Below are 24,438 nucleotides of genomic sequence, written 5' to 3' on the forward strand. Positions count from 1 at the left end.
CTAGGACACAGGATCTACCCAGCAATTATTTCATCACGACGTCTTCTATTCCACCTGTGCCTGAAACAATTGTAGTGACAATACCGAGATGGAAAGGACACAGTGCGGGTACTCCACTCTATGTTTGGGTCATGGGTTTCAAGCCAGTGGATTCCAAGAATTAGAGGGTATCGTGGTGCATGAATAATATCAAACTGGAGCTCTTCGACATGGTTCCCAATTTTAACTTCAACAGGTGGTGTTTCCTTAGTTATGGGTCCATTGATCAGTGGACGGCCATCTACTGTCTCAAGCATCAGAGGGAAGATGTTATTGCGAATGGGCAGCTTCTCTCGAAGAACCACAGAACGGTCAATGCTGTTTCTGTAGGAGCCTGAATCCACCATTGCTTGCTCAAAAAACTGTCGTCTTCCCAGTCGAATTTCAACAGTAAGCCATAGGGTACGGGACATGGATATTGGAAGTGAGGGGGATGCATATTTGTAGATTGGCCCGCTCGGGTTCCCCCTTACCGCCGGGCCTGGATGTTTCCCGCCTGCTGAGCACGATGAGGCTTGACAGGGCAATCTCTGGCAAAATGACCGGGATGAGCACAGTAGAGGCATAAGTGGCCTTCAAGGCGGCGGGCCCGTTCAGCTTCACTGAGGTGAGGGCGATTGCTTGCAGCCTGCACAGGCCGGTTTTCAGCTGGTGGACTCACAGGCTCAGCTCTCTTCTCTGAGGGACTTGCCCCTTGTGGATTTGGATCAGGCTTACCACTTAGTTTCTCTTCTAGGCTGAGGCACTGAGTGATCAGATCGGATAAATTGGTGGCTGGGCTTGTGTGAGACAGTTCATCTCGGATAGAACTAGCAAGCCCTTCCTGGAATTGCATGCAAAGAGTACTTTCATCCCAGTTTAGCTCTTGAGCAATGAGGTGAAAGTGGGTTGCATACAGGTGGACAGGGTCCTCCCCTTGACAAAGCTGGCGGATGCGGTGGTTGGCATCTTCCACATTTTCTGGATTGTCAAAAGTATCCTGGAGCACTTGTATGAAACTCTCAAATTGCTCCAGCAGGGGGCTTTGGATATCAACTAGGGGCTGGAACCACCTTCCTGCCTCACCTGAGAAACGGTTACCAACAAAGCTCACTAAGGCTGCTTCAGTGGGATACAGGTGCCCTCTGACTCTCATGTAACTATTCAGTTGAACCAGGAACTCAGGAAGCTTCTGGGCATTCCCGTTGAAGGCTAAAGGGTATTCTAAGGGGAAAGCTTCAGCCTCTAACCCACTGGGGGACTGTGGGAACGCTGAAGCGGCTGATGTCTCAACAGCTCTTAGGCCCTCCAGGGAGTCCTGGGGTGCTGAGAGCTCTAGGAACTCCTGGGCATCTGAAAGATCCAGGGGCTCCCGGGGAGCCTGAAGCTCCAGGGGCTCCAGGTGTGTTGACGTCTCTTGGCATTCTGATGTTTCCTGCGGATCCTGGGCATTTGCAGGATTCTGGAGCTCTGAATTCTGGGCTTCCTGGGCCCCTGGGGCAGCTTTGGTTTCAGGGGGCTCTTGGGCCTCCTTGACTTCTGGGGGCTTGTGGGCCTCCAGGTCCGCTGGGAGCTTCTCAAGCTCCTTAGCCCCTGGAGGCTTTTGGGACTCACAGGTTGCTGAGACCCCATGGACAATTGGAAGTGCCTGGGGTTCCTGGGTTGTTGGGGGTTCCAAGAGCTCTGAGGCTGCTGGGGCCGTCAAGGGCTTCTGGGTCTCTTGGGCCACTAGAGTCACCTGGGGCTCCTGGTCAGCTGTGGTCCCCCAGGATGGGAGCTCCAGGGACTCTTTGGGCTTCCGAGGCTCCTCAAACACTGGGGCACTTGGGGGGTCCCAGGCTGCTGGGGGATCCAGAGGCTCTGAGGGTTTGGAGGTCTCCTGGGCCTCTGGGGGCTTCTGGAGTGACTCATCCTCCTTGGCTGCTTGAGGCTTCTGGAGCTCTGGGATCTGGGCCTGCAGGGTAGCATTTTCTTCCATCAGCCTCTGCACTTGGGCCTGGAGAATTTCATTCTCCAATTTCAGAGCAATATAGGAGGCTGCTAAGTCCTCCACCATTTTTTGAGGAAATGGGCTTGGTTTGGCAGTTTGCTGCCAAGAGAGACTGGGTGGGCTTTTGTGAGGTCTTTCTGAAAGCTCCTCACAGGCAGATGTCAGGCTCTTTGAGTTTTCCAGGAGGTGGGGTTTTGGGCCCCGCCAAGACTGATTAACAGGAGGTCACTGGGAGCCTCCAGGGATCAGCAAAGGGAGGTATCTGATGATACACTGTGAAGAGAGTAGGATCCGAGGATCAGAAACTGTGAAAAACACTCATTTAAAATAAATCCGAGCAAAACCTGCCCAACAGTGCTGGCTTTCTTTTACTATAGGCTCATATTCATGAGCTGGGTTATATATGCTGGCTCTGACCCCATGATATTTTACAAATAGCATCTGACCCAGACTGTGCATGTCATTTTGCATTCTTCTTTTGAAACTTAACATTATATTAGAAGCAATTTCTCTATATTCTTTTCTGTTTTGCATAGTCTTTAATTTCTAATGTCTGCTTAATATCCCAATGTGACACTTGAATTTTAACAGCTGCTTTCAATGACTAACTCATTTGAGCAATGTGAGGATTTTAGGCTCTGTGGTGGGCCAACCCAAGATATATTTTTGGGTGGCTGGGGTAGGATTTAGGGGGGAGCTCTTTCTGACACCTCAGAAATCATACCCCATAAGTAACCGCACAAGACCAGCCACAGGAGAAAATAAGCAATAGTTGACTAAATATATATGTGTATATGCGTTAGCAGACACATGCATATTATTTATAAAATGGCTCAAAATAGTTAAGAAAATAATCTTTATAAATGTACATTACCATTCAGAGACAGTCCAGGAGCTCTGCTGTCTGCGTACCCATCGCTGAGGAGGGAAGTGTGTGAATTGCTGTGGAGGCTTGCCTTTTCTGCACACACTGAACTCAAACAAACACACCCACTCCCAGAACACGTTCCAACTCTCCTCTGTAACGTAGCTATTTTGAGTGTGGAAGAGTTTTTTTTTTTTACAGTACCTCACAGTTTAGAGCCGCAAGGAAAGTAGGATGCTGTGCCGATGTGAGACAGCCTCATGTACTCGGTCCTTGGTTACATTAATAAATATTTGGCCAGGAAATTGGGAGTAATACCACTGCCCTTGTGAAAAGTTGCAAACATTTCTGAATGACCACAGTGGTTTGGGACTTTAATTTTTTATGTCTGTCTCATATAACCTCCCCCCACTCTATCCACACTGGGCTGTTTGTTTAATTCTCACGCCAAGAGCAGCCTGCAGCCCCTCAGCTTCTTCCTCCACCCACCTATTCAGTCCCTAGGGTCCCTTCGTGCAAAGTTTTCTTGGAAACTTAGCTATGGACAGATTTAGGCAAGATATAATGGGGTAAGGCTGTGGACGAGGCTAACTTTGTTGAATGGTACTTGTAACCAACCTGCAGGGCCCTTGGCTTCTTTTGAATAAATTGGCCCAGGGCTCTCATCTTTCCTGAAGCCTCTTAGGTGCTCTAGCAGCACTCAGGTATCCACTAAGGACTGGTCACTTGAACCAGTGACCTTGTTCAAGATCTCACCTTCTCTTCTCATGACAAATCACAGTCACACCATAGGCATGGGCCATGTGGCCAGTTTAGGTAAGGCTCTGGGGCAGCTATTATAATCCTAGTAAGAAATGGGGTTAGGGATTGTCTTTGGCCACTTCAAACCACAGATCAAGTCAGCCATGCTCCCAGGTCTCTTTTAAAAATGGTCAGTTCCACATTATTTTGTATAATAGGATAAACCCTGGTGATAGAATATGACCAAACCACAGCAATTTGACAGATGGACTAGCTGAAACTGAATGAAGAGACTTTGAAAAAGAAATTAAAATATTTTGTAAATCAAGTTATTTTTCCTTCCTCACTTTTAATGTTTTATTCTTTAGAAAAATACCACAAATAAAAATACTACCATCATCAGGGAATAGCATGTTCTATTTATGGGAATTTTTCAGATAACTGAAGCCTTCCCTTTGAGAATCCAAAACACACAGTTGATATTTACCAATTAAAAAAAATTAGGGAAATATTTACAGGGAGCATTATATTTCTTTCTCCATTCTTAAGTAGATGAGTTTGAACATAATTTCATTGCTTTTTTAATGGTTTGGAGTCATACACAAACCAGTTCCTTGACTGTGTTATAACACCAAGTTGCCTTCTGAAAGCTACTGAGAGGTATAAAGTGGCCTGTCTTCAAACTGCTATGCTTTCCAACTCCTTGTAATTTATTTTTCTTTTGTAGTTTATCTACTCTTTTGCTATCATGCTGTCACACTGTTATCTGTATGCCTGTCTACAGTAAGTAGAGACAAATTTGGAAAATTACTTAGTCCTTCTAAAACTCAGTTTATGAAACTGTAAAATGGAGCTATTAATTATATTTAACCTTATAGAGTTGTTGCAAAGATTTAGTGAAATAATGCATGGAAATATTTAGTGAAGTTTCTAGCAGCTAGTAGCACCCAATCAAGGTTAATAAGAATTATAATAAGCTGTAGCCACAGTAACCCCACTTTGTTATTTTTTAATTACCTATGAATTGGGAAACTAGATAGGTAAACTTGTTAGAATTGTGTAGGGGCTGAGCAGGAAAAAAGGAGAATCATTTGTAACAAAAATTAATCAATAAAAAAAAAATCTACAGTGCATGGACTACAGCGTTGATTTTTCACCATTCAGGGCTTTTCTCCCCTTCTTCTCTGGGTTATGGATGATTTAGTTTACCAAATAATACTCTAGAATCCAAACTGGTGGCATCTAACCAGGAAGATGAGATGATTAACAAAGGGATTGTGGAGCAGCCAAGACAGGTGTTTAAAAATCCATGGACTAAAGCACTGAACAGTGCCTTGCCTATAGATATATTTATCAGATGGGTAAACACAGGAACTTTTACATCCCCTCCCACCCCCTGCAAAAGAGCAAAGACCAAATTCACTGTTTGTAAGTACAAGTTACAAACTACCTAAACATGGAAAATTAGTCTCTTTTGAGTGGAAATAAAGAGCTACACTGACTTTTTGTAGAAACGCCTAAAGTAGTGTTGATATCCTGAATTAGTCAAGTAAAAATAGGAAAGTAATCACATCCAATCGCTCATCATGTTTTCCCTATACTTTATCCTTCTTCTAACACCCCCAACACAATGAAATTTATGGAGCCTTTGAATGGATATGAAAACATTTTAAGTAAATGAGGTTTTGTTAAGTGGGCAAATACATTTTTAGGGAAAAAGAGAAGACAAATATGTTCAATTAATAGATCTAAAAAGACTGCACAGTTATGCTCAGTTATGTTAATAAGTTACACATGTTGATTGTTATCATAGGGAGAAAGGGAAGGGAAAGGTTAAGATGAAATTTTACATTGTACACTCCAGAAAGAATAATACTTTGATTTTTTCCAGAAAATGTACAATCTGAAACATTTTAGGTCTCCTGGGGTCTTTCTCCCCAAAGCTGGATGGGCTGCATCTTCAAGCAACTCAAACTCCTGCTGCTCCCTCTTCCCACCCTGGAAAAAAGTCAACAGGACAGGTTACCCTCACAGGTCCTTGGCACAATGTCCAATTACCCCTTAGGGGCTGTCCCACCCTGGTGTATGCTTTGTTTAACATGTTCTTATGGTTGCGTCAGACTTGCAGCACTTTCTTTTTTTTTTTTTTTTAAGTTGTGAAATTCCTATTTATTTTTTAAAAAAGGAGCAATATGTTCAGTAAAAATAATGCTGATGGGACTCTCCCTCTCAGGAGTATGCTCCTCCTTTTTGTTCCTCCTCTGTTTCTCCCCCAGGGGCTTTACCTTTGCCCTTCTTTCTCCTGAGCTCCAAGGGCCCTTCTTTTGCTTCTGAAACTTGTTTCCTGAAGCTACACAGCCCAGTTGGCTCACTTCTATTACCTCTGTAACTTTCTAAATAGACTTGCTCTTATAATTTGTGTTCTTGGCTCTGAAATCTTTTTTTTTTTTTTGTATCAAAGAACTGAGGTCCAATTTTGTGTGCCCTGAATGAAGATAGAACCCACAACCTTGGCTTCTAGGGATGACAAATAGCAACCAGCCAAGGCCTTTTTGAAAAATTTTAAAGATAATTCTGATGGTTGTATTGCAGTACTTTCTAATGTTTTACTCATTAAGTGCTTAGCACAGATAGAAACTTTTCATTGTCATCAACACCAAACAGCCCTGGGACAGCATGAGTTGCCAGTTCCTTTAGAAGTGGAAAAGCTTTCCAAGAATTTCTATTACTCATATGACTGAGATCCAGAGCACCTGGTAATGGAATAGAAACAGGGTCTAACCCCAGTACAACTCTGAAGGACTCAAAATTTGACACCCTTTTATCTCCCTTTACAACATTTACCATCTACTTATTTTATTTTGAATTTATTGGGGTGACATTGGTTAACAAAACCATATAGTTTTCAAGTGTACAACTCAACAAAACATCTCATTTTATTTCTTGGCCTATGCTTACTAAGGTGGCCTTTCCCCTTGATTAGCTCTCACTTTGGGAAAATTAATCCCTGTTGCAATACTACCTCACAGAGTTCTAAAATGAACTTTCTTGGGGTGTTTGCATTTTCATAGATTATTCTGAAAGGCTTTAACCACTTCAAGCCCTTCTGTGGGTACAGATATTCTGGGACAGAGGTACAATTTTGACATCCTTCAGATCACACCATTCAGGTAGTCTTATATTTTGTTTCCATATGAGGCTGGCCCAGTATAGCCTCTAGTGTTAGCAGATTCTCTTAATCATTTCACTGAATCCAGGTAATGTGCTGACCCAGCTGCCCTAGCTAAGGTGCTTAAGCAATCACCATTACAACTTAATGGGAATAGGGGTCTTTGCTATAATCCCACTGCTGGGGGATGTAGTTTTTGTAGGGATCTAGACCTTTCCTCTACTTCTTGGGACCCCTAATCTCTGGGGTTTGCCAATGTTGGTTCACCCAGAAATCAGACTAAGTCCAACCTGATGGTATCAGCATGACAGAAGAGAGAGGGAGAAGAACAGGGAGAGGAAGGGGGAAAGAAGAGTGTAAGGAGAGAAGGGGAGAAGAGGGGAGAAGGAAAGATGGTATTACAAAATCCAGAGAGAAGCTTTTAAAATGCAGTATATATACATTTTTGTCAGTGAAAGATACAATTTAATTTTATGGGTTACTATTTAAAAAAATCACTGGATAGGAGACTACCCTTTAATGCTTAGGCTTACCTCTAAAGGTCTTAATCAGGAAATGGGGGTGGCATTGTCTTTATAGGGTTGCAGACTGCTAGAGGGGGTTGTGGTAGACCCTCAGTGGGACCAGCGTACTGATGGGAGATGCAGCAGTGAGTGGGGTGCTGATGAAGGAGCATATCCAGCCCCGCCAACTTTACATTTTTGCTGGGCAGTACAAATGAGATAATACTTGTGAAAGTGCTGTGAACAAACTGTGCTAATGAAAAGCGCACAGCTTTGAAGTAAGGCAGGCCTAGTTTCAATTCCCAGCTCGGCTCTTGACTAGCTGTGTGATCTTGGCCAAGTTACTTAAATTCTCTGAGATTTACTGTCCTCATCTGGAAAATAGAGGATAGAGGATAATAATAGGTCATTGCTGAGTTGCTGTGGGATTAGAAATAACATTAATACCTAACAATAGGCATTTGCTGAGTTGTAGCTGATGATAAAAATCATTGTGATGGTAAAAGTGATTGTCACTGATTTTTCATATATCAGTTTGTCTATTGCATCCAAACAAAATTTATTTCAACTTTTTGTATATGTATCTACCATAAATAATACAACTGCTCTACAAATATGAGCACTGAGGTGGCTAAAGGCACTGTGCTGAAATTGTGTGTGTGTGTGTGCATGTATGTATGTGTTTGGGGTGTGTATGCTGGGTCAGGAATACAAAGATGAATCTATTCGGAACCTTTTCTTAAAGGGTTTACAGGCCGGTAACACAGGTAAAATATGTACTTTAGTATTAATAATGCAGAAATCTCCTAGTGGCAAATGTCATATAACACATACAGATAAAGTTCTATGACAGTGTAGAAGACAGAGAACCTGTGAATGTGGTGGGGTGGGTGGAGAGGGGTAAGAGTGGGATGTGGGAAGGCTTAGTAAAGAGGTGACTTTTGAACTAGGCTTTTGAGTTGGGCTTTGAAAAGAGGGTAATATTTGGTCATCCCACTATGGGGGTGCATTTAGAATAGATTAAAGAAAAGAACAGTCACAATGAAGGAAACAGCACAAACAAAGGCACAGACCTTAGGAATTGCAGACTATGAATGGACAAGCAGCAATTCAGTGTGGATGATGCCTAGGGTATGTGAAGGGAATGTGTGAGTTCACAGACATGTAGTGTTATATATGGCTACTCTAAGAGAAAGTTGAAATTTAGCAGGGAGATGACAGAAAAAAGCCAATGTTTGTATATCTATTTATATGTCTCTTTGTATCTAGATATATAGTCAGGAAATATGTGAATCTGGCAATTTCTAATTGCGCTATATATTTTGTTAATTTACTAAAAGTACTGGCATCTATTAAGCTCCCCTCCTGAGAATGACTGATAGACCTTAAATATGTCTTATCAGCTGATTTTATGTCTTAACATTTTCAAGAACTTCCTTTTTAATTGTTGAAAGTATTACAGATGTCCCCAATTCCCGCCCCCCATTGACCCCTTCTTCCCTGCTCCCACCCCCCTCCTACTTTCTCAACCTAATGTCTGTGTCCATTGGTTGTGCATATATGAATAAGTTCTTTGGTTTATTCAAGAACTTTCTAATGTGTGATTTTTTTAACACTCTGCAATCCTGCCTGTGATTTATTCCATGCTCAGAATGGTTAAATTCCCCTTCTCCTCCAAGTCAGGTATTAAACAAGCTGGACTGTCTCACGTTAACCCAGCATGGACCTCTTGGTTTAGCTCAATTATTTCCACTTGGAGCATATTTACATGACCAAATTCCATTTCTTCACTTCCTTCCATTCCATTTCTGCCATGATTTTTTTTCTTGTCACTACTATACTTGAGTTTTTCAGCACAGCTGTATTATCTGAAATTGAGTTCTTTGTGTATATCCCTGACAGAAAAATAGGCACCCTCTTATTCTCTGATTATTTCTTGGCTGAAAGACTGAAGCAGAAAATATAATTAGTCAGGAGTCACATCAGATTCCTAAGACATTTGTATTTTCTTCATCCATGCCAGCAGGGTCCACCAACATGTGCAAATGAGAAATATTACACTAATGAATATTTGTCAAGGGCAGAAAAGGAATTTTTGTTTTCTTAATTTTTAAGCAGAGCTTGGTGATTTCGTTTTCAGCTGCCTTTCAAGCAGGTCAGATGGTGCTTGTGGGGCCCTTTTTACTCTCAGCATTTGTGTAACACAGATATGGTGCAATATAGTCACTGTGTTACATCAGGGTCACTGCAGTACATACAGTACATAGCAAATAAATACTTTAAAAAATTCCATGGGAGACATTTCCTTCAAGTTGCACAATAAACTGTTAATCCTAAGGGACTCTGGGTGTGTAGATGAAGGAGAATTTTACTCCTCATGTCACATTTTTTCTGTAGCATTTGCATTATTTTTGAAATATAAGCATACATTTCTTTTTTATTTATTGATTTTTTTTTATCCTCAACCGAGGATATTTTTCCATTTTTGTTCAGGTAGAGTGGGAGGGAGAGAGAGGGACAGAGAGAAACATCAACGTGAAAGGGACACATCGAGTGGCTGCTTCCCGCACGACCCCAACTGGGGCCGGGTACAAGCTGCAACCGAGGTACGTGCCCCTAGCTGGAACTGAACCAGGGTCTCTCTGGACCGCAGGCCGATGCTCCAACCACTGAGCCAAACCAGCCAGGGCCTTACATTTCTTTTTAAAAACAGCTTTATTGAGGTATAATTCATACACTAAAACTGCATTTGTTTTTTCTGCAAGATTTGATGAATTTAGACATATGTAAACACCTGTGATACCATTACTACAATGAAGGTGATAGACACATCCCACACCTCCAAGAGTTTCCCTCTCTCTCTCTCTCCTCCTCCTCCTCCTCTGTGTATGTGTTACGAAAAGTTAACATGAGAACATATATTTCTTTTATTAAATAAAGGAGACTTGCTGCTTGGGCATAGCCTCATGTCCAAGTTTCTTGATTTTGCATTCAAAACCCTCTGGGATGTATTTCTATACTATTTCTCCAGTGGTACTTTCCTTTTCTTTTACCTATGTCCCACTAGCTTGTTAGTCTCTACAGTGTGCCACACATAGGACACACTCACCCTGCCTTTGCTTACATATCTGTGTCCTCTGACTGGCTTTTCATGTTTGGAAATCTGATTCTCTTTCTAGACCCAGCTTAGAAGCTTCCTCCCAACAGCCTATTTTTCACTTATTAGGAACACTAGTTTGAACTTTTTCTTCTATTGGCAGTTATACCTTCCATTCCTTTTTTGGGGGGGTGAAAATGGTTTTATATAACATGCAGCAAAATAAGGGTGGCAGAGTTGGTGTATACAGTATAGCTGTTTGTAATGAAAGAGTGACTTCTACAGTAACACTCATACTTTTAATGTTTAAAACTTATTGTAAATGTATATTTCCATGTAGTAACCCCAAAGACTTTTCCAGGGCTATGGCAGCTGGTCTGTGGAAAGCTCTTGGATTTATTCCTTAAGTAGTGAAATCAATTCACTTATTTTTTTTTCATTTATTAATTAATTTATTTTTGTTACAGATGTTTCTCCTTCCCCCCCCATAGATACCCTGCTCCCGATCCTACCCCCCTCACAACATTGTTGTCTATGTCCATTGGTTGTGCATACATACATATAAGTTCTTTGGTTTATCTCTTCTCTCCCCCCCACCCCCCTCTTCTGAGGCTTGTCAGTCTGTTCCCTAATTCTTTCTGTCTCTGGGTCTATTTTGTTCATTGTATTCCACAAATAAGTGAGATCATGTGGTACTTCTCTTTCTCTGATTGGCTTATTTTGCTTAGTAGTATTCTCCAGGTCCCTCCATATCACTTCAAAGGGTAAGAGATCTTTCTTACAGCTGCATAGTATTCCATTGTGTATATGTACCACAGTTTTTTAAATCCACTCATCTATTGATGAATGCAAGATTGATGAGTGTGTCTTGGTTACTGGAGTGGTGGTTTCCTTTAGAATCAGACATAGTTGTGGAAGCTACCTCACCATTCATGATTTGTCCTTCAACAATTGTTTTATATAAGTTTATGACCCAGGAGAGGTTGCCGTTGGCCTGCGGGATGTCCCCTAAACTATTGTCCTCTGTCTTTCTTGCTAGTTTGAATAACATTCACCTCTTATTCTGACACTGATCAAACAGCTCCTTCATGAGCTCTTTATCTGATGAATACTCTTTGCTGTAAGGAAGCAGTATCTCACTGAGAAGTCTCATATTATTATCCTCCTCCTCTAAAGTGTGCAGACACTTGGTCACCTTCTGGATGCATGCCTTATATTCCTTCACCATGGAGTTGATGGACTTGTTGGCTGCTTGGACTTGTTGGCTGCATCTGGGTTTTGCTTCTTAACAACTTGACTAAAAGCTTAGATTTCTCCTTATTGTCAAAGAGGAATTTTGGGAAGAGGTGGTGGAGAGGGGATCAGTGTCCTGTCCAGAAGGATCAGTGGATCAGGCTGCACTATGCTCTGCCTCTTCAACATGTGGTAGGCATCCTTGATCTATTCTTCTGGCAGGGCCAATGTCCAGCTATAGAGCAGCTCAATAATCTTGGTCTTAACTTTCTCAGATATACTGTCCCACAGATACTTTGGAGAAATAACTTTGATGAACTCATTCAAAAACTTGAACTTTCCCTGTTCGTTATGAAATCTCCTCCCACAGTTCTTCATACACGCCTCTGGGATAATCCGGGCCTGGACCACCTCCCATTCCTGCAGAGACTGGATTTTATGAGCCAGCAGTTGGACAGCTATCTGGTCCTTCAACCTCTTTTGTTGCTCTGATCACAGAAGCCAACTATGTGTTCCCAGTCCTCTTAGTGGTTAGAAAGATGGGTGGCTTTATTCAGCCAGGACTCCAGGCTTTCTCCTTCTGCCACTGCCATATTGCAGCCAACAGGGCACCTTCCATTCTTGAGCTAAAAATCACTTGTACATATTTTGATGATTAAATGGGGATTTGGCATTAATAACCCATTTGAATACTCTGTTTCATCAAGCTTGACAACTTATGAATGTCCTGTATGATATTTTAATAATTTGTCCTGGAGAAACTAACTTCTCAGAAATGATATTATATTAGTTTTTCCATTCATTATCCTTGGGAATAACACTAACATCAGCAGCAGCAGCAGCAGCAACAACAACAACAACAACAACAACAACAACAAACTAATGGTTCTATAGCACTTACTATGCACTAGGCATGATACTAGCTCTTTACTTATATTAACTTTATATTAACCCATTTAGTTCCACAACAACCTATAACAGAAGGCCAGAAAGGCATTTCCCTTTTCATTTTACAGACTTGAAAACTGAGGCTCAGAAAGGCTAAATAATGTGCCAAGGAGCCAAACCATTGGTAAATCAAACAGATGGGACTTTGTCTTAATCAGCCTGTCTTCATATTCTGTGTTCTAAACTATTTCAACTATTAAACTGGGTCACTACAGCTCTGCCTCCAATTTTATGTGTGCTCATGGATAAGTCCCCTTCTTTCTTTGCCTTATTTTTCTATCTGAAAATAGGGAGGCTAGACTAGTTACAGATTGCAAACTAACCATCTCTGGACTAGAGGCAGCCAGCAATTATATTTTGATTGGTCCTTACTTATTTTAAAGTTGATTAAAAATAAGGAGACTCTACAAAATAATATAGATTTCCAACTTCTGCGAGAGAGAGAGAGAGAGAGAGAGAGAGAGAGAGAGAGAGAGAGAGAAATCTATGCTAGGTCTACATACCCACATAGCAACAATTAATAAGAACTGAATAGATACCAACTGCTTCTTTTAATTAGAGAATGCTCTCTAGTTCTCTGCAGTTCCTACCACTTCATATTGCATTACATTTACTTGCTTTACTTTTAAACTTTTTCCACATTGTTCCTTGCAGGCATTTAAGCCAGAGCTCTAATCCATTATATACAGTCTTTTAGGTCCCTTCAAGCTTTAACATTTAATGATTCTATATGAAGTAAGAAAAATATGGTAGTTGTTACTGATACACACAAGAACATGGATAGATCTCAAAGACACATTGAGTGAAAAAAACTAGAATCAAAAGAGTAAGTTATACCATCTTTTAAAGTTCAAGAGCAGGTAAATTCAGTCACTAGTGCTACAATTCTGAACAGTAATGACCTCTGGGGATTAGAAGTATTGAATGGGAAGAACCACAAGGAAACTTCCTGAGTATGGGTGCTAGAAATAGACTATATATGTTTTTCTGAGTGATTGTCACATGGGTATATATATATATATATATATATATATATATATATATGTAAACTGAAGATTTGTGCATTATATGGTGTGTAAATTGTACATTGGATTTTAGGCAACATACAATGTTGTGCCGTGGTTCTCAAATGCTAGTCTCCGAAAGGTGGCATTAGCATAATCTGAGATTTTTGCCTGAAAAGCTGATTCCCAGGACCCAGCAAATACCTACTGTTCCAGAATTTATAGAGGTGGAGCCTTGTGATCAATATTTTAAAGTACTGAGGAGGAAGGAACCATATATGGGGATTCTTGTTCCTTTTCTGTGTCTTGCACTTTTAAATCCAGTTCTGAATGAATTAATTTGTTGGTGTGTAGTTGGGATGAAGAGAGGAAAAGGAACTCAAACCCATCAAAACCATTCTGAGCAAGTATTTATTTTCTTACTTACTTAGCATATGCTTGTGGTTGGTGGGGACGTGCGTGTGTTTGGGGAGTAGGGGTAGGGGATTGGCTGGTGAGAGAATTCTGGTTTAAAAGAATAATTAATTCTAATGCTTTCCCAAAGGTTCTCAAGAAGGTCAGGACAAATTTCATAAAGTTAAGTAGATTATGTGAAGGCTAGAGAGTGAACTGATGGTAAAAACAAACAAACAAACAAAAAACAACAAAAAAAAACTTAACTCCCTCTAGGTTCTGAGAAATTGGTAGCAGGGTCTGCCTGTAGCAGTTTGTCCTCTATTCTGCCTACCTGCTTTTGGAAAACTTCCCCCTAGGTAATAGATTTAACCCCTGGTATTCTGCCCAACACAAACTCATCCTCACTAATGTAAGTCAGTGATTTTCTCTGCTTCTCTTCAAGGGAGAACTTACATTTTAAAGGGATGCTCAGAAAATAATATTCAGTGTTTAACCCCAAGATGACTCCTGGATAATGGTATGTGAGAGCAACAGAAGAGTAGAAGAGAGATTTTAGCATACAACTAATTCTGCTTATTGAGACAGTCCATGCTTTATATTTTGAGCTCATTTGACTCAGAATAGACCTCAGTTTCTTCCTCTGTAAAATATGTTGTTGTGCCCTGGGAGGTTGCACAAGGACACATTACTAGAAAGTGCCAAAGTTGGGATCCTAACACCCAAGCCTAAATACAATTGTGTGTGTGTGTGTGTGTGTGTGTGTGTGTATAAATAGTACCAACATGCTGGAGAGTGGGGCCTGCCATTTTCAGTCCCAGAATCTTTAAGTATCCACTAAGTTAGAAATGAAGATGCATAAAATAATTGCTGTATTTCCAAAAGCTTAACACTTACAGAATAACTAAACCTTTAATTTGCTGTGTATACCCCCCCCCCAATAAATCAACTCAAGCAGTATATTTGTCTGCTTCAGAAGGGATATATGTGCCTTTTTTTCTTCAATTTATTTATTTATTTTTTTACAATTCTATATTATATTATCCGTATATTGTGTATTTACCACCCCAAATCAAGTCTCCTTTCGTCACCATTTATTATTCATACTTTTTAAGACTCCTACTATATGTAAATGAAATAGCATCACTACAACACTGCTGCTCTTGCAATATTTTTCTTGAGCCCCTCACCACTCTTCACTCTCCACCCTTTTTCTTCCTGCCAGGAAGTGAATTTTATTAGGGCCCGTAGCTTGCACATAACACATTTCCAACCACTTCATTTGTTTGAACTAGGTAATAAAAATGAGATTTGTTTTAACAAAAGGATATTCTGACACTCATAAAAATCAAGTAGTGGAATCAGCCAGGCAGCTTAGGAGAAGACCACATGCCAAATGATAAGTGTTTAGATAACTTAAAGTACAGTGTTTCCATCCTTACCCTGACCACCCCTCCCCTCTCCCCAGCACGTAAGAGCAAGGGTCATGCCAGGGGGTGATAAGCAATGATGCAGTTTCACATGGGCTTCTGTTTATGTGGGCCTTTGAATGTCTAGCCTGTTTCCTGAACTGTCTCTTTTACCTTAGTTCTATTGTCTGAAAATTTGCCATTCTACATTTATTATTATTCCTGTCTCAGGAAGAAAAATATATTCTTTTTATTAAATATTACCTCTATATGGGGTTGTATAGTGTCCTCCCAAAGTTTGTGTATTACTTTTGTCTATGTACCAGAACCTCAGAATGTGATCTTATTTGGAAATATGGCATTTGCATATATAATTAGTTAAGATGAGTTTATATTGGATAAAGTGGGGCCCTAAATCTAGTGACTAGTGTCCAGAGAAGAAGACCATGTGAACATACAGAAGCACACACAGGGAAGAAGTCCATGTGAAGGTGGAGGCAGAGATTGGAATCATGCAATAATAAACCAAGGAATGCCAGGAGCCACCAAAAGCTGGAAGAGGCAAGGAAGCATTCCTCCCTAGAGACTTCAGAGGGTAGCATGGTTTTGCAGACACCTCGATTTTGGACTAGAGGCCTTTAGAACTTTGAGAAAATAAATTTGTCAATTTATTTCAATTATGTTATGGCAGTCCTAGGAAACTAATACAGATCTTTTACTAAGTCCTGGAAGAGAGGGCCCTGGGTGGGCATTCTATGAAGTCACTGACACGTCAGTAGGAAAGCACTGGTTTAGCGGTAGGAGCCACCAGAAAGGGTAAAAGGCCTTGGAAACCAGAGGAGCACAAAGATAGTAACATTTTGCAGATTACACAATCAAAGACCAGCCGCGTAAAGAATAATCCCCAAAGCCCCAGTCAGTTGCCCCTGCTGAGGCAAGATTTCTGTCCTGTATCAATAGGGAGTCAACAGTGAGCAGTTGTCGCTCTAGTTTAGTGCTCAGGAACTAGGAGTTGAAAACAATTTACGCACCCTGGAGACATTAGCCCTGCCCAGACTCTTCCCTCCCCAGAAATCATTACTTGTAAGTGACCTGGACTCATGGTGATTTACATGAATACTAAAGGGTTTGACAAACAGGACCACGCACCCCATGTGGTAACCATTCCTGTGTCTCAGTCAGAATTGGGACATTTGCTATTATTCTTTTAAATAATCTTTTGTATTTGTATATTTGTTTTGGTTGTTTGCCTTTTTGAAAATTCATCTGGCTATTTATTTTTACCCTTCCCTTTTTTGGCAATGCCTCTCTAGGCTTGCCTAAACTTGACTTTGTTTTCTGCATCAGGTGATGTTTCATTTTGACTCACCACCCAAGGGAATGGGGGTGACCAGTGGGGCTTAGGTTCTGCTTTGCATTTCACTGACTAGGCCAGAGAAGGGTGGCTATTTCCAATTTATTTTATAGTTTAATTTTGGCCTCATCTGCCTCCCCGAAAAAATTCTTCCTTTCGTTTGTCTTTTCACATCTCAAATGTCTCTGGGCATCAGGGTGAGTGGATGACTATCACAAGTAGAGGCATATATCAGACTATATTGCATCCAATTCTGCAGGTTGCTATTTTGCTACCCCCGTATCTTATGTGGACTTGCAGCATGGTATCTGAGACAGATATATTTAAAATGTAGAGATTTGTCACATGGTAGAGTTGATGGTATGACTTGAAGGGTCTGGCAAAGATGCCCTTTCCTATTTCTACAACAGAGGAAATAAAAACTGCTTAACAGTTTTGTCTCTGACTGACCTTTGCATGCTTAGGAAGGCCTCATTTATTTTGTTCTCTGTTCCATACAATGTCTGTGGAATGATCATTTATAATAGTGATTGGAGAGCATGAACTAGCCTGCATTTTGCTCCTTATTTATATTATGATTCTTAAACCCATGTTCTTCTGGAGTTACTGGGTTAGGAGTAAAATAAGCATGGTTTTTCTCTGATTCTAAATCTCACACTGTTAATTCCACCTTTTATGAGAATCCTGTAATATTGTTTAGAGGGAATCATCAATGTTAGTTTAATTCTCTCAGTCTAGTCTGACAAATCCAAAACCTGAACTCTTTGAGAAAATCAATTTAATAGGCATGGTACTGGTCTCTAAATCAAAAGATCTCAGTTCCAGTGGTTGTAAGGAGCAAATGGTTTAAAGATGTTATTTTCTTTCTATCATTTTCACTATCTGATGTTATCTTTTTAAAAATGTTTTTATTTTATTCTTTAGAGAGAGAGGAAGGGAGAGATAGAAAGATCAATGAGAGAGAAACATTGACTGGCTGCCTCCTGAACACCCTCTACTGGAGGTCAAGCCCACAACCTAGGCATGTGCCCTGACCAGGAATTGGTCCAGTGACCTCTTGGTGCCTGGGTAGATGCTCAACCACTGAGCCACACCTGCTGGGCCCTGACATTATCTTAATTATTTACTTGTCTTCTCACTTATTGCCTGTTTCCTCCAATAGAAGTAATCTTATTAGGACAGAAAATCTGTCATATTCTCCACTGTTTCTCTAGTGCCTAGAATGGTGGCTGGCACTTAGGAGCTCAGGAAATATTTGTGGAATGAATGAATGAATAAACTAATGGCTCATATACTGTTAGAGTTGGGGAAGCTGTAAAGACCATCTAACCTTGTCTCTCACTCGACATCTTCTCTAACATCTGACAAACACTCATCCAGTCCAGCCTCAAGACAGGAAACTCACTATCTCCCTAGTCTTTAACCTGCCTTTTGCAGACACACTGAATAAGTTCTAATATTCAATCTAATGGCCCTTCAATTTTGTGATGTCTGTACTCATATTCTGCATAAACCTTCTCCATGTGATATAGCCTCGATTGCTTTAACTGGTTTTCATATGATATGACTTTGACTGCCCTTCATCATCCTGGTACTCTTCTGTGACCACTTATTTCTGCCCCAATATCATGGTTTGGCAAATGCTCAGTGTGGTGCAACTATCCTCTCCTTGCTTAATAGAGGTCCATTTATCAGCAGTTCATGGGTATATCTATCTGTTCAATATGTTCCATATCTCACTGTACTATGATTCATTCCATATTTTACCACTTTGTTCACAAGGACATTACTAGAGAAATTGTAAAATGACTTGCTAAAATCCATATATATCAGATCTATACCATTTCATCAATCTGCTAGTATAGCAACTGTATCTAAAAAGGAAATGAGTTTAATTTGCTTAGTAAAGTGATACCAGGTTCTCATGCTTCCTACCCTCTTTGAATGATTATAAACTGTGTTTGAAATGACTGATGCCAAAATGTTTGGAAAATTAAAAAAATTTTAAAGCGCTCAGGAATCTAAAGATATTTAACTATTGTGAATTTTTAAGATATATTTATATATCTATATTTATATATACATCTTTAGATAGAATGTGATGTGATGTGTGTGTGTTCTATATATTTCTGGGAGGGGCATCATTGAGGAAATACTTAACACTGTCAGTACTGACAGTAAATCCTTATAATTAGACATCTAAATCAGTGCTTAATCAAGATGAGTAGAAGAAATACAAACTCCCCTTGGTCTACTGTTTCATTATGTCAAGACACAGCCTCAAAGATATAACAATACATCTGGTTCTATTTGGAATATATTTTTTTTAAACAATGCTAAAAGACTTTTTTTTTTTTCTTTTTACTCTCTCTCCAGTAAAACACACATTCAAGAGAATGTATTCTGCAGGAAATCTGGAGGAAAACCTTGTATGCTCTGGGTCCTTGCCACTCCCCACTGATTTCTATTGTTCCAGGTAACACTACATTCTTTTGTTAGTGTGAGTGAATAAAACATAAGTTCACCTTGCATATTTCTATCTTTCTGAGACAAAGATAAAGTATTTTTATATCTTAGGCACAGATTAATTACACATCTAGTCCTAAACTAAAAGAAACCCTCACCAAGTTAAATAAAGCATTTGAACTTACCTAAAACAAGGAGTTTTAGAAACTGTTAACAAGTCAAATGCATTTTCTCTCTCTCCCAACCCCTCCCAAAGGCTTTTCTTCCTTCTGTCTTTCAAATCAAGTGCCAGTTTTTGCTCCAAATTAAAATCTTTCCCTTCTAAGTCATTTGCCAATTTGAATAGTAGGCTCCCTGGCAGCTCAAAAGCATTGATTCATTATGTACAGACTAAACATAAGGAATATTTCATTACTTGACTCTAAAGAGTCAATGAATTCAGGTTATCAATATATCTGTTGTTCTCTTAAGGCTTAAAATTTAATAAATGTCAGTTTTCCTTTAGCTTAAATTTGGTCATTTTTGTACTACTTTTCTAATATCTGCAATATATTAACCACTTTTATTATTAAATGCTTACAGTTTTTCTTTAAATTGACTCTCTGAAATTTAAATATCCATTTTATCATTATCTTAAACATTATGTTTTTTGGCATCATGGGCTTGATGTGTTAGATAATGTTAAAAACAATAAAGGTTGTGGCCCTGGCTGGTTTGGCTCAGTGGTTGGAGTATCGGCCCGCGGACCAGAGAATCCTGGGTTTGGTTCCTGCTAAAGGCGCGTACCTTGGTTGCAGTTTGTCCCTGGTTGGTTGGGGTCGTGTGGGTGGCAACCAGTCAATGTGTCTCTCTCACATCGATGTTTCTCTTTCTCTCTTCCTCACTCTCTCCCTCCTGTTCTCTCTGAAGATAAATGCAAAAAAATGTCCTTAGGTGAGGATAAAAAATAAAACAAAAAAGCAAAAAGGTTGTCTATGTACTATTTAAAATTATCTACAAAACACCAGTAGTATACATATCTAACCAAGTAGTCTGATACCTTCTGACATGACTTCTATAGTCTTGACCTAACAGACTATAGCATTTATTTATATTTATTAAAAATTCAAAAGTCCAGTATAAGTCTCATTAATTAAATCAACAGTAACCAGTATTATTCCTATTTGTGGGATAAGAGAGTGAAAAAACTGGTGATGGACCAGGTGAAGGACTTTGTGTTTTCTCATGATCTTTCTCTCTTGCTGTGCGAGTTTTATAATTTTCTTCAGTCTTCAGCCATCTACATGGTTAAGAAGTTCTTAAATTTGTTCAATTTTACCTGTTGCCCTTGAAAAACCTAAATTTGAGCATGGTGGAAACATACTGGAAATAATGTTAAAAAGCAAAATGAGTTTTATTCTCACAGATGATATGAAACTTCAGTTGTTTTAGCTTTAGGGCTCAGATGACTTGGTCTATGGAAATTATGTTTGGCTCACTCCCCCAGCTGAATTAATAATATTCAGGGGCAGTTAGAATTGTCCTAAACTTCAGTGTATTTGAGAGTCTCTCATGCCTATAGTCTGGACGAATTGGCCTAAGGACTTTATGCTGATCTTTGTAAATCCTTCAGTAGCCACTCTTCTCTCTCTCTTACAATCAGCACTGTACTCATGATCCTCCAGCTCCTGGGCCAAAAATTGGCAAACAGGAGAATGGCATTGTCATTACCATGGAAGTTTAAGTTTGTAAAGGCTGTTCCACCTCAGGAAATGTTTATTTCTTTTGAGGCATTATGTCCATCATTCAGATAGCCATCTGGCAAGGGCTGTATGGGTCAACTTATTTGGCTTTCTTCAAGCATTTCCATCTGAAACAAATGACCTAGATGTGTCCATGATGAGTTCTGAGTTCTGATATTTCTAAAACAAACCAAATCAAACAAAACCAAAACAACACAGTACTTTTCACTGAATTACAAGTATGGGTATTGACTTGTCTTGAATTATTATTATAAAGAGTAATTCATAATTGAAAGGAAGATTTCAGAATATACAAAGGTTTTGGTTTTTAACAAAGATGTATACTGACTTCCTCACAAACCTTTGAGATAGTGTAGAGGGGTCATTACAAAACAAGAATATCCTCACAATGTACTGACGAGGTGAGGTTTATTATTTTTCATTTACAAGCTGTCACTGGAGTTTCAGTGTCACTTAAAGTCACATCCTGGATCATAGATTGACATAACGTAACATTTAGATATGATGTTCTATTTCAGAAGAGACCTTAATAGAAAACACAATAAAGGATAAATGGGGGTTCCAAGATGGCTGCAGACTAGCGGGAAGCTCCGTCTGCTTGGATTGGACCTGCAGCAGGACTACAGAGCAAAACAGTTGAAGGATAGCTTATCTGAAATATTATGAGTGGGGAGAACATAAAGGGGACAGGAGGAAATATGGAGAGTGGAGAGGGAAGCCAAAGGGAAGGTGTGGCAGTGCAGCTCATGCCCTCTGGTAGGGTAGAGTCTCAGCCCTGTATAGGGATCCCAATCCAGAACAACAAAGAAAGGAAGGGGAGCCCACATAGCATCATAACATTGGGTGCTAGAAATCAGTGGTAACTGGATCCACCTGAGAGACTCAGACTGCACCTTTGCAGGCAAAGAGAAATTGCTTTGTTACAACACCAGCGTGGGAAGTTTGTCCCTATTGGTTTCTGTGGGAGGGGCCATGTGATGGAACTCGGGAACTGCAGAGGGTTCTGACCTATACACTCAGCAGTGAATCTGAGGGGCCCTTTATACTTTGGAAGAACTTTTGGCAGAAAGAAGGATGGGGGCTGGATAGTGTGCCCCAAGAAAGAGGATCAGTCCTCTCCACCTCAAGGGCAGGGGAGGCATCCCATCCCATACCTGTGGAAAGGCTGGTTCTGCCTTGCCTGGATGCAGCCCAAGGCAAGGGGGCACAGGTCTGGGCTGGAAACCTGAGCCTGTCCAGCTGTGTCTAACAGTGGGAGGTACTTGGATATTTGGCCTGGTGGGAGGCTGGGCAGAGGCCCCACCCTTCAGGGGCTAGCTGTGCTAAAAGATTGGAATGCCAAGGGGGCTGATTTTTACTTTTTTTTCTTATGTCCTCTTGCTTGGGGTGGTGACATGGGGTTGCCAGTGAGCCAGACAGAACTGAGGCTTTGGAAAGAGAGGAAGTGCCTGCTCCACCCTCCTACAAGCTATAGGCACTACCTCCAATGCTAGTCTATTTAAACCATCCTGGACAGGACCTGATTACCTGCACATGGCTCAGTTCTGGGGGCAAGAGAGCAGATGAGAACAAGGACATTCAAGGTGTGGGAACTGAGGCAGACCCAGCCTCTGGGCTATGGAGTCCCTGCTCACTGGACTCCACCCAACTGTGCTTCAGTCAGATTGCCCAGGTCCAGGCAGGGACAGGGATACACATCGGCTTGCATCAGAGAACCTCCCAGGAGGCTCAGGTCCAACACACCAAGGGACTAAATTTAACAACATTGGAGCAAAAATCCAGTGAGTTCCACAAATAGCGGATCCAAACTTTTTTTCTTGTTTTTCCTTCTTCCATTTTTTCTTTTATATCTCTTATTTCTCTCTTCTCTTTTGATCTATTATTTTTTCTCTATCTCTTTTCTTTTTTTAAATTTTAATTTATTTAATTTATTTTCTTTTCTATTCCCATTTCTTTTCCTATTCTATATTTTATTCATTATTATTAGTTTTAAAATTATTATTTCATTTGTATTTTCTTTTCTTATTTATTCTTATTCTATTTCTTTTCCTTCATATTCTCTTTTTTTATTTCTTTTTTTTTATCTCTTCAAATTCTTTTGGTCTTGTGTCTTTTAGACTTTTTTTTTCCTTCAGTATTTCTGTTGTGGTTTTTGTTCTTGTTACTGTTGTTATTTTTGTGTGTGGTTTTTGGTTTGATCTTATTTTGTCATGTTTAGTTCTGTCAGCACCTATATGATAGTTTTCACAATGTGGTCGGGGTTGAGCCTCACAGTCAGCCAACCCGAGGGCTGAGTCCAACCACAAATGGGACAACAGCAATCAAAACCCAAATACAACAGATGGGCCCACATAACATACACAAAGGACATTCCTAGAGCACTCAGCTCAGAAGGTCAAGGAGACTACACTACTGGGTCACCCCACCAAGACTGGGAGGCATAGCAGTCTTATTCAATACACAGAAACAAACACACACACAAAAAACAGCAAAAATGGGGAAACAAAGAAACAGGCCCCAAATGAAAAAAAAGCTAAATAAAATAGAGGCCAGCAATTTATGGGAAACCAAGTATAAAGTAATGGCCATTAGAATTCTCAAGAGCATGAAAAAGGATACAGAAACCATAGAAAATAACTAGTCAGAAATGAAGAATGACATAGCTGAAATAAAGAATATCCTGGCTCTGGCCTATGTGACTCAGTGGTTGAAGAGTTAGCCCATGTACTGAAGGGCCATGGGTTCAATTTCCCATCAAGGGCACGTACCTGGGTTGTAGGTTCGATCTCTGGCCCCAGTTGGGGCATGTACAGAAGACAACCATTCGATGTGTCTCACATAAAATTTTCTCTCTCACTCTCTCTGTCACTCCCTCCATCCCTCCCTTCCACTCTCTCTAAAAATAAATGGAAAATATATCCTTGGGTGAGGATTAACAAATACAAAAATAAAACATACCCTGGAAGGAAGTAACAGTATGTTAGAAGAAGTAGAGGATCAGATAATTAGAAGACAAGGTTAAAAAAAATTAATGAATTAGAGCAGCAAAAAACCTATATACTTAAAAAGCATGAGGACCATTTAAGGGAACATCAGAACAACATGAAATGGAACAACATCTGCATCAGAGTGGTACTAGAGGGAGAAGAAAGTAAGCAAGGGATAGAGAACTTGATTGAAACAATAATAACAGAAAATTCCCTAATCTGGTGAAGGAAACTGTCACACAAGTTCAGGAAGAACAGAGAGTCCAAATCAAGGTGAACCCAAAGAGACCCACACAAAATACATCATAATTAAAATGGCAAATGTCAAAAACAAAGAAAGAATCTTTTTTTTTAATCCTCACCTGAGGACATTTTTGCATTTATCTTCAGATAGAGCCGGAGGGAGAGAAGAAGGAAGAGAGAGAGAGAAACATTGATGTGGGAAGACACATTGAGTGGTTGCCACCCACACAACCCCAACTGGGGCCAGGGACAAACTGCAACCTAGGTATGTGCTCT

At 40.2% G+C, this 24,438-nt stretch overlaps 2 protein-coding genes across 2 annotated transcripts in view; one reads left to right on the forward strand and one right to left on the reverse strand.

Annotated features, from left to right (window-relative positions):
* LPAR4 (lysophosphatidic acid receptor 4) overlaps positions 1 to 24,438 on the forward strand; it is a 194,222-nt gene that overhangs the window by 95,877 nt on the left and 73,907 nt on the right. Inside the window, exon 14 of the mRNA XM_036270743.1 lies at positions 19,101 to 19,200. The gene's annotated coding sequence lies outside the window, so the exon portion shown is untranslated. The remainder of the gene's footprint in view (positions 1 to 19,100; positions 19,201 to 24,438) is intronic.
* RTL3 (retrotransposon Gag like 3) lies at positions 509 to 2,074 on the reverse strand. Its single transcript, XM_036270742.1, has 2 exons — positions 1,655 to 2,074; positions 509 to 1,573 (listed from the first exon to the last, which is right to left on the reverse strand). The coding sequence occupies exons 1-2, from the start codon at positions 2,072 to 2,074 to the stop codon at positions 509 to 511; spliced, it is 1,485 nt and encodes a 494-aa protein (XP_036126635.1).

This window comes from Molossus molossus, unplaced genomic scaffold (assembly GCF_014108415.1).
Source record: "Molossus molossus isolate mMolMol1 unplaced genomic scaffold, mMolMol1.p scaffold_m16_p_2, whole genome shotgun sequence".
Taxonomy (NCBI): Eukaryota; Metazoa; Chordata; class Mammalia; order Chiroptera; family Molossidae; genus Molossus; species Molossus molossus.